Consider the following 11,535-nt stretch of genomic DNA (forward strand, 5'->3'; position numbering starts at 1 on the left):
TTTTATTCTAGGGTTTTAGATTCCATATCTTAAATTCTGATCGTCTGTTAATGCTATTATTTTACCAGTTTATATTTGTTGTTTAAATCTAAATTTTTTATGGTAGAATCATGCATATGCTCACAGTTTTTAATAAAAAAAATCAATTTTTTTAGATCTATAACCATGTTTTCAAAAATCATATTCGGAACTTGTTTATGAACCAAGAAAATGTTGTAAAAATCCAGGAGCATCTTTCTGAGGTCATATCTCTCTCATCGAAGATCATATTGATGATCCGTAAAAAAAAGCACGCTCGTCAGAGTGTCTAGTTTATTTTGTGAATTTTTTATAAATTTCTATGGTCGATTGCTATTTTTATTTAACCCAAAATCATAATCTATATTTCTTGATTGTCAGTCTTGATTCAAACCCTAGTTCATATTGCCAGAACGATTTCTCCCTCACTGGAGGTTGTATTTATGATCCATAAAAAGGGTTTTTCTCGTTGTTATCTCTAGTTTATCTCTGAAAAAATGTATAAATTTTGATAATTGTTTATTATATTTTCTTAAACCCAAAACTGGATCTATCTTTTTTGCATCGTTATGCATGGGCCAGAATCAGGTACATGTTGCCAGAGTCGTATCCCCATAACCGAAGATCGTATTCCTGATCTGTAAAAAGTGTTATTTTCATTGATTTGTCTAGTATTTTTCTATTAAACTTTATAAATTTTTATTGTTGTTTGATATCTAATTTTAGTTTGACACCATAATAAGTACAAAATTATAGGTAAAATAGCAAAATTTTCCCTTTTTATTTAATATTTATATCCAAAATAATTCTAAAATTTTATTTTTTGATTGCATATTATTTTTAGCGTTATTAAAAGTATCCATGTCGATTTTTATGATTTTTGAAATTCATTTAATGTGTTATTTAGTTATTTCATAAAAATAGTATGCTCGCGGAGTCCTAATTCAACTGAAATACGAGAAAAATTAATATTTTTCAATTATTTTGTCTGTTTCATGAAATTTTTTATATTTTTAGGATTTGAACATGTTTTTAATCATATCAGGGTGCTCTACACCCGATTTGGCATCGTTTTGAATCCGTTTGGTCTTCAGATTAAGCATATTACAAAAATCTTTTCTGAAAAAACCTATATTAACCTTGTTTTGAAAATAATATCAATTTTCAAGGGTATTTTCCTTAATTCTGAATTTTTTAGTTGTTTAATTTTATTATTCATTTAGTTCTGCATCATCCTTGATTTTATTTATTTCAGGGAAGCATGGAAAAAGGCTTATGTCTGGATAAATTCCTCAATTTCCAGATATTGTTGGATAAATCCAGAAAAGCCAGCATATTTCTACTAACATGTGTGGTAATTTTTCAGGAAAGCTTAAGATTAGAGTTTCTTTTATTCTCCCTTTTTCTTTTATTTATTTTGTTTTAATTATTAATGTAAATTGTAATTGTAATATTGGAATAAAAATTTTCCTTTCCTGTTTAGATTAGGGTTGCATTTGCATATAGTTTATTTTTAATATTAATTATGATGGATGATAATTCATGTCCATATTTCAAATTCACAATGATCAACATGAATGACACATGCACTTGCTTCTAAGGAGTTAATAAACTCAATAGAATTCGTATTTGTGGTCATAGTCAGAATACGAGTGAAACTCAAATTTATCATCTTCTTTTAAGTTATAAAAAGCCTACACTCTTAGGCTATCTTCAGAAATCATTGCATATTTTCAAAAGCTTTTCCAAGTATTTTCCTTTTAAAATCAAATAAGATACATTCAATACATATTTGTGGCCATAGTCAGGGATATATAGAGAATCTGTCTTCTTTAAATTCTATAAGGCACAAAAATCCTTTTACAAATAATTTTTCTCAAATTCTTCAGAAAATATTTTCACAAACTGCATCCTTGCATCATCTAGGTTTAGACTACATCATAAAAGAGTTTATAGGGCCATACACCCATCCCTTTTGAGTTATTTCAGAGTTTAAATTCAGAAAAATCAATTTTCAAGGTTTTCCCTTTTTCAATATTTTTCTAAAGTTCAATTCACGATTTTCCAAGTTTCTTTTCCTTCAAAAGTGCTTTCCAAGTGTGAATCATGATTTTCTAATCATCTCCTTTTTCCAGGAATTTTTAAATATTGGAAGCATACATTATGTTTTCAATCTGCATTTTCTGAAATTCATAGCACATGCCTGATTCTTTGTGCATTTAGGAATAGAACATCGGTTTAGACAAGTTAAGCAAAGCAAAGAATAAGATTGATACTTGGTTCGATTACCCCTTGTTATGGTGATAGGAACGGTTGAACCTTATACCGACAAGCGAGTCTCATTCCTCAAAATTTTATTGCATTTCAAAACAGATGCGAGTTATTTTCAAAAGGTCAGTTGACTTGCAAAAGTAAAATTTTGCAATGATAACACTGCCCTACTTCCTTTCACTTTATTGATTCTCCCTCTGTCTAGGCCAGTTGTACCTAGGGGTGGCAATTTCTGACACGACCTGCCAACCCGACCCGCCAACCCGCCTCTTAGGCGGGTTCGGATTGGGCTTAAGCCAACCCGTTTAATAAACGGGTCGACCCGCGTAACCCGTTTATTAAACAGGTCGGGTTCGGGTTGGGGGTATGCCAACCCGCCAACCCGGCTGACCCGTTTAATAAACGGGTTAGGCGGGTGGGTCAACCAGCCAACCCGACCTGCCAACCCGTCTGCCCGACCCGTCAACCCGCCAACCCGACCCATCAACCCGTCAACCCGACCCGCCAACCTGCCAACCCGATCCGTCAACCCGCGAACCTGAAAACCCGTTTACCCGACCCAACCCATTTATTAAATGGGTTGGCGGGTCGTGTCGGGTTACCCGTTTATTAAACGGGTCGGGTTCGTGTTTGCCACAGCCGACCCGTTTAATAAACGGGTCGGGTTCGGGTTGAGGTATGCTGACCCGCCAACCCGACCCGATTGCCACCCCTAGTTGTACCCTCTTTATCTCCATCACCCTCCATCGAGCACACTACCCAGCATCCTCCTACTGTCTCCACTTTGTAACTACCACATGTCTCTTTTGTGTTCCCTGGTCTTGATCACATAGTTGATCAAGAGACTTTACCAACCTCAACCCCCTCACTTTCATCTCGGTCACACTCGAGGATCACCTGGCCTCAGCCAGGATCCTTGACCCCTAAGGTGTTCTCTACCACTCGATACCTGATCCCTATTGCGTAGCTCACTGAAATCCAATGCCTGTCCCAGCCAACTTGCTTTTCTCAAGCACATAAAGACCCTCAATGACAAAATGTCATACAAAATGAATTCAATGCCTTGATAAAAAATGACACTTGGTCTCTAGTCCTCCATCCTCCTCTCGGAATATTATTGGGTGCAAGTGTATTTTCAAAATTAAAAGGCGTGTTGATGGCTCCCTTGAGCGCTATAAAGCTCACCTTATTGCTAAGGGATACACACAAGAGGCCAGAGTTGAATATTTCAAAACATTTAGTTTGATGGTTAAACCAACCAGCATCCACTTTGTTATCGCCATTGTTGTCCTTTCTTCATGGCATCCTCAATGAGGAAGTTCATATGATTCAACCTCTTGAATTTATGGATCCTTGCTATCTTAATCATATTTGCAAGCTTTACAAAGCTTTGTATGGGCTCAAACAACCCCCACGTGCTTGGTTTCATCGACTCAGTTGCTTCCTTCAGGAATTGGGGTTTCTTGGCTCTTGCTCTGATACTTTCCTATTTGTTTATCAATGCGGGACTGTCCTACCATACATTCTCCTTTATGCAGATGACATATTGCTTACCGATAATTTTGTGACGTTCATTGATCAACTCATCCCTACACTAAATCATGAATTTGCTCTCAAGGAACTTGGCTATCTGAACTATTTTTTGGGTATTGAAGTCATTCCTATCAAAGATGGAATTATATTGTCTCAAGTGAAATATTCAGTCAATTTGCTAAAGCGTGCTGCTATGGATGGGGCCAAACCTGTCTCCACCCCCTCTTGCCTCTAACTCCAAGTTATACTTACAAGACAATGAGCCACATCCTGATCTGACTAAATATCGATAATTTTTTTGTGCTTTACAGTACCTCACACTCACCAAGCTTGACCTTGCTTTTGTTGTCAACAAGGTGTCTCAGTTTATGCATCAGCCTACAATAAATCATTGGAGCGCGGTCAAACAGATCCTTTGATACCTAAAAGGAACTCTCCGATTTGGTCTCATGTTTCGTCATGGTTCACACCTCCAGCTCTCAGCCTTCTTTGATGCTGACTGGGTAGGGAGTCTTGATGATCACAAGTCCACTGGGGGCTTCGCTGCCTTCTTGGGAAATTCACTTATCTCTTGGAGTGCTCGCAAGCAGACCACAGTTTCCAAATCCAGTAATGAGGCTGAATATCTTTCCCTTGCCTCTGCTACTGCTGAAATGCTATGGCTTAAGCAACTCCTATGGGTGCTTAAAGTCCTTCCTCACGGACCTCCTATATTGTGGTGTGACAATGTTGGAGGGACTTATATGGCTGCCAATCCAGTGTTCCACAGTCGCACCAAACACATAGAATTTGGCTTCCACTTTGTTCAAGATCATGTGGCCAAAAAAGGGTTGGAAATCCGATACATATTCACTATTGATCAGTTGGTTGACATCATGACCAACCCTCTCAGTTTCACTCGCTTCGGTCTAATTAGATCCAAGTTAAACATTCTTCCCAAGCTATTCAGCTTGCCGGGGCGTGTTAAGGATAACAATGCGGATCCACAAAAACTAAGATTGGATCTCATCACAGATGGATATCAACAACAATATGCTGGCAACCCAAATGAAGGAGTCGATAATTCAAATGAACAACAATTATCATGTGCACATTACTGTGGTAGTTATCCCTCAAGTCAAATAACCAAAACTCCTAAAATTGAGGAGCTTGTTAAGGACAAGAGTCCAGCTAAGAATGTAACATGAATTTCTATTACAAGGGAACCTCTCTCTAAGAAAAGTTGAATAAGAGAGAAGAGAGAATAGTTGACGTAGGTTAATAACTGAACCACTTCAAAATTGTTTTGCCTTTGTGTGTGCGTACGTGATTGCTTCAAGGTAATCTTCACTGCTTGTTTAATAACATATTACCTGTAGAATGAAATGCTCCGGGGTGCAAGGCAAGAAAAAACTACCTACCGCTTTATGTACCCTTTTGAGTAAGTGCACTAGTTACCCGCATTACCCCCCAAAACCCAAATAAAATAAAAAAACTAAAAAAAGGGGATGACATGAAAAGCACTATCTAATATTAATTGGTGACGACGACGTAAAGCCCTAAATACCCCAAATGAATGAAACACCAGTCAGAAAAAAAATACCAATTCTTGTTCCACCATTCCTTGCATATATTCATCAATTGTCACGGGCAGCTCGGGTCTTACAGATGTTGATGGTCTGTGGGTGGCAATTTGAAGCGATGACAAAGGTCTTCTTCTTCCTCTTATGGATGTTGTTGCACATGAACATGGCCTCCGTTGCAGCAGTGCCCTTGTTGAAGAGGGAGGCATTTGACATCTGGAGTCCGGTGTGTGTGTGAAAGAGAGAGTAAAAACCAAAACGGGGTAAATTGCACCTTTTTTTTCTGGCGCACTATAATAATGCGCCAAAAACTCCTAAAAAGTGGATCTTCATTGGCGCGCTTTTACAGTGTGCCAGAAAAAATATTTTCACTAGCGCAAAGCAAGATAGCGCCAGAGAAAAGACTTTTTACTGGCGCGTTAAAGCCCTGATTTCTTGTAGTACCAAAATTTAAAATCCTTGTGGTTGATTTTACATTGTTTTTAGAAATTTCGGGTTTAAAAATAAATGATTCAAAGAGTCAGGTGTTAGTATTCAATGATAGTGGTGAAGATTTGCAATATATTGCATCAGATGGGAAAGCTACTAATGCGCTACCTGCGCATCCTGTTAGATCTGGGCATCACTCGGGTGAAGCATTAGTCGACCATCGAGAGAAACATCAACTCTAAGATTCAGTCTTCTCGTTCACGACCGTATCACATTGGTAAGATTTGTCATTTTAGCAACGGTTATTCATTGCATGCATTTATTCTCTGTGCCTAAGAAGGTGATTAACAGGCTAATAGGATCGATACAAAATTTCATATGGGCTGGTCCAAACCAGGCCAAGCTAAGAGTCATGAAAAATTGGAAGCATGGTGCATTGCCATTGCAAGCAGGTGGCCTTGGGGTTATGTATTTTAGATTATTTAATGATGCTTTGTATGTCAAATGATAGTGGATCTTCAACATGGAAAACTCATTGGTTGCAAATGTTATGAAAAATAAATATGATTTACATGGATGGTCGTGGAGATGGTGTTAAAGCCGCAAATGGAGGAGGGGGTCCAGGTTTTGACAGGCCTTCAAAATGTACTTAATGTTTTTTTGAAAGAGATCAAAGTCCAAGTGAAAATTGAAAACACGACCACATTCTAGAGAAATATTTGGTGTAAGGATATACCACTAAGGGAGGAATACCCATTGTTATTTTAGGTGGCCAAAGGCACCAACCAAGTGGTTAGAACTATTTGCAAGGATAATACATGGGACATAGTTTTGAGGAGAGACCCCAATGCACAAGTATTGCAATAATGGCTCTCTTTCATGTAATTACTCTCTCAGATAAGGCTAATGGATGGACAGAACTGCCTCATTTGGAAGTTTTCCAGTTTAGGTAAGTTTTCGGTATCCTCATGCTACCGGACTCTTAATATTCTTCCTTTCGTCCCCCCTTGACCTGTCAATGCCTTGTGGGGACAGTGTCAAGGGGCAATGCAGGTTATATGTTCCCCCCCCCGAACAGGACAGTTAGCTACATCTCATGTTCGGGGGTCCCAAAGATCACCACGTATGTAAGCATGTGCCTCTTGTATCCTCATGTTTGTCAGCATTAATTAGCGTTGGAGTTTGATGCGATTGCAAAGACTTAAGTACCCTCTCCTCCATTGGTGCAAAAAAAAATGACGGTTCTTAAAAAGGAGTGGTTGTAAAGACTTAAGTGCCCCGAAGATGATTATTTAAGACCCAGTCTCTGCACTGCAGGATTATCCGAGAAAGAAATCTCCCCTGGAGGGGGCCATGAACATCAACCCTCTCACTCTCTCCCTTCTATTTCTGCTTCTGTGCACATCCATTAGAGGATCATACATTACTCCATCAAGCATCGACTGACCTGCACATTGACTGTTGTGGAGCCTGATTCAAAGTTTTTACCCTTACAGGAGGAGGGTTTGGGGGTTCATCCCAGCGTGGGTAGCATCATTCAACTCTCTCTCTCTCTCTCTCTCTCTCTCTCTCTCTCTCTCTCTCTCTCTCTCTCCCTTCTATTTCTACTTCTGTGCACATCCATTAGAAGATCATACATTGCTCCATCAAGCACCGACTGACCTGCACATTGACTGTTGTGGAGCCCGATTCAGAGTTTTTACCCTTACAGGAGGAGGGTTTGGGGGCTCATCCCAGCGTGGGTAGCATCATTCAACTAAATGAGTTGTAAATCTTGATTCAGAGTTTTTACCCTAACAGAAGAGGGGTCTGGGGGCTCCTCCCAGCTTGGGTAGCATAATTCAACTTGAAGAGTTGTGGAGTCTGATTTAGAGTTTTTACCCTTACAGAAAGGGGGGTCTGAGAGCTCCTCCCAGTGTGGGTAGCATCATTCAACTTGAAGAGTTGTGGAGTCTGATTCAGAGCTTTTACCCTTACAGAAGGGGGGTCTGAGGGCTCCTCCCAGCGTGTTCATGGCCTTTTGCCCTTACAGAAGGGGGGTTCGGAGGCTCATCAACCCTAAGACTCTTTCTCTCCCTTCTATTTCTGCTTCTGTGCACATCCATTAGAAGATCCTACATTGCTCCATCAAGCACCGACTGACCTGCACATTGACTGTTGTGGGTCCTTACTGATGAGCTGCCTCTAAATTTATTCGACTCTGGGTCCTTACTGCACTTGAAGTTGAGTCATTGTATTTTTTGTTGTTTGGTGGGTGGTGAGGCCCTCCTCTACTCTCTCAAGACTCTTAGTTTGGGCAATCTTTCTTTTGATGATTGTGGTTATAATGTATCGTTGAAGTTAAAATGGGGAATGAAATGACAATAGAAATCACTGAAAATTTACAGAAATAAACTAGACTCAATAACGAAGACACCACTTTTTACGGATTTAGAATATGATCTCCGGTTAGGGAGATATGACCGTGACAAGTTGGTCCTAATTCGGGTAGCGATTTAAAGCGATTTGCTTACTGAATAACACTACAAATCGCTATAGCGATTTGCAGAAGACACTACAAATCGCTATAGCGATTTACGGAAGACACTACAAATCGCTATAGCGATTTGTAGTGTCTTCCGCAAATCGCTATAGCGATTTGTCGTGTCTTCTGCAAATCACTATAGCGTTTCGTTGGAGACCCGAAAATACTATAAATTGCTGTAGGAAAGCCCGATAATACTACAAATCATCGTTGGAAGGCCCAAAAAAATTTTGGTCCGGAGGGCGCTGCCCCCCGCCAGGGGTGGCCCCCTCTGGACCCTCGCCCGCTGACCGCGCAGCGGGATCCGCGCCGGGGGGGAGCCCCCGGACCCCCCTCCTGTAAGGGCAAAAACTCTAAATTAGGCACATAAGTAGAGAGAGAAGGGAGAGAGAGTGAGAGGGTTGGTGTTCGTGGCCTTCTCTAGGAGGAACCCTTTACCTCCCTTGATTTCTTCTCTAGAGAGAGAAATAGGGTTTTACAGTGTTTTACGAAGAAGGAAGAAGAAAAAGATGGCGATGGAGCAATGTAGGGTCGTCTGTTGGATGTGCACAGAAGTAGAGAGCGTTGATGTTCATGGCCTTCTCCAGGAAGAACTCTTTGTTTCCCTTGATTTCTTCTAGAGAGAGAGAGAGGGTTTTATAGTGTTTTACGGAGAAAGAAGAAGAAGACATGTTTGTCCTTTTTTTGAACAGAAAAAGAAGACTTTGAAGAGTCAACATCATCCTCAACTTTCTGGATAGAGGATATGTTTGTCCTTTTTTTGAACTGTTTGTTTTTTCTTTTTTGAATGAAGGGCATTTTTGTCATTTTCTCAAACCATCACTTTATGAGAAAAATAGCAAGAAAGGATACTTAAGTCTTTGCAACAACACCAGAGTCCGATGCAAAGTTATGTCAACATACACGGGAATACGAGCCCCATGTGCTTGTATACGTGGTGCTCATTCAAAGCCCCGAACACAGACGTGGGATTCAGTGAATCATCGGGGGCGAACATACACCACCCTCTCGTCAAGGGGCTATTCATTTGGATGGTTAGTACTGAATGATAGAGTCAAAATGGATTTAACTATGAAAAACTGAGGTTTCAACTTGGCAAGTAAATGCTCTTTGGATGGTTACTTTCACAGTGTTCATATATCAACAAACTCTTCCAGATTATTTTGACTGATTATTGTAACACTAAGAGACTTTATCATGGCCAAAGAAATGGCTCCTAAAGGCAGCAAGTGGTTGCTCGTATGGCGTTGTTGGCTTCTCATTGCATGGCGAGGCATATGGCTGGAAAGGAATAGACAGATATTCAGAAAATTAAGAATCTATTCCAGCAGAGGCACTCTTGCCATTCATTAAATGAGAATTCAAGGAACGACTAGAAATTAAATGGCTCAACAAAATTATTACTTGGCTGGGTGAACCAAGAACGGGATATATCTATGCGCTTTAATAAGTTTTTTTTTATGCCTCTTAATGCACTGTACACGCTGCAAGTGATATCTGATCACCTGGAGTTTTGATTTTAATAAAAGTTAACTTTCCTTCAAAAAACAAAAGAGTAATTAACTCAAGTGCTTTGAATATCACTTGGTAATAGCTGTCCACATCAAACAAAGATGTGTTTTTTCATCAAATCAAGTTTGTTGAGAGAGAGTAGATCCAGTGATCAGCTTGGTTGAATCCTTTTGTTATTGTAGCTGTCAGTAGTTGGATTGAGTGCCTTGCTAGGTGTTCGGTAACTTCAGTTGGATCACAAGGCTGAATCAGGTGCAATCACATTGCACCGATTCAGTTCAAAGTCTGAATCGGCCGGTTCTGAGATTTTTTTTGAAAATTGATTCAGAATTAGACATGATTCTGACCACATTGCTCGCAACAGCAGCAGCAGATTTCTTGAACTGGAAAACTTTTTGAGATCTCTTTATTTTTCCCTTCCAAACCAGACAAATGAAGGAGACAAATTTAATAGAGAAAACAAAAATGCCAATAAGAGTTGGCTGACATTAACACTCTTAGAACTGCTTGCCCTCAAACACCTGGCCGTACTGCCAAGTTGGTGCAACCACATTCTCCATCTCAACCGTCCTGCCATCACTGGTGGTCACCTTGAAGGACATCCCCTTCCCAATGTGATCACCACCATTAGGCCAAGCCCAATTCTCACCCCAATTCCTCTTCAAGGGCATCCACTCGCCGCTGCCAGTGGTCTTGACAGAGACGCTGGTGACATCGCCGGCACCGGCAACGTTGTAGATGAGCAGCATTGTGTAGTACTTGTGGCCCATCATCTGGAACTTGATCCCACCGGCCTGCTTAACACATGAAACTCTTCTGTACTGCACAGGCACAATGCCTGCCTTGTACTGGGCTATGGCCTGGAAGGCCGACTCGCTTAGGTCAAAGTGCTTCAAGGGGTGGTTGCACCAGCCACCATTGTTGCTGGGCTTGGAGGGGTCAGGTGGGCACAAGTTGGTTGCTGTTACTTTGATGGTGGCACCATTGTGGCACCAAGTGGAGTTGTAGCACCGAAGCTCGAAGCACGCACCGCATCTCTCGCTGTTTTTGAAGAGCACCGGGCTAAGGGCGGTCGTGTAGGTGCCAAAGCCTTGGGCTTTCATGTCTCCAAACCCACAGGCGCCATCTGCAACCATTGTTTGTTGGTCATGGACTTTAAACGAGCTAAATTAATGAGTCGGGCTCGGCTCGTTAAGGCTCAGGCTCGGCTCGTTAAGGCTCAGGCTCAGCTCAAGTGCGGCTCATTGCTCATGGCAGTGAGCCGCGCTCGAGCTCATGACAAACATGAGCTAGATGAGCTGAGATAGAGCTGCCCCATTTTAAAAGTTTTTTTTTTTTTTTTTAATATTTAAAGCATTATGTGAAGATGATGGCCTCCCAGTTTCAAGCACAAGTGGTAATCAACAGTCCACAGACTGACGAGATTAAACGAGCAGAGCCAAGACAAGCACCTTTTATTCATACTCTGCTTGTTATGCTTCTACGAGCTGCTGCTTTTTTTGATGATCTGCATCCTCGCCGTCCATAAATTGCTTAAAGACCGTGGGGGTCCTCGTGGGATGAAGCAATGGACGGTGAAGATGTCAAATGACTCACCTGAACTGTTCTCCATAAATAATCCACTGTTTGATCGGGCCATACTAAAATCGAGAAAAATAGTCACAGGCTACTTGTCCACACGAAGCC

The 11,535-nt window shown here is 40.7% G+C and overlaps 1 protein-coding gene across 1 annotated transcript; it reads right to left on the reverse strand.

The window, feature by feature from the left end:
* Window positions 1-10,346: 10,346 nt before the first annotated feature.
* LOC149848853 (expansin-A4-like) lies at window positions 10,347-10,985 on the reverse strand. The gene has a single exon (XM_090005432.1). It carries the CDS (start codon window positions 10,983-10,985, stop codon window positions 10,347-10,349), a length of 639 nt encoding a protein of 212 aa, XP_089861558.1.
* Window positions 10,986-11,535: the final 550 nt, after the last annotated feature.

Source organism: Nuphar pumila, chromosome 1 (assembly GCF_984573655.1).
Source record: "Nuphar pumila chromosome 1, dmNupPumi1.hap1.1, whole genome shotgun sequence".
NCBI lineage: Eukaryota > Viridiplantae > Streptophyta > Magnoliopsida > Nymphaeales > Nymphaeaceae > Nuphar > Nuphar pumila.

Bases quoted from the DNA above. Each gene is read 5' to 3' on its own strand.
- LOC149848853 (XM_090005432.1), bottom strand. From the start codon at position 10,985: ATGGTTGCAGATGGCGCCTGTGGGTTTGGAGACATGAAAGCCCAAGGC.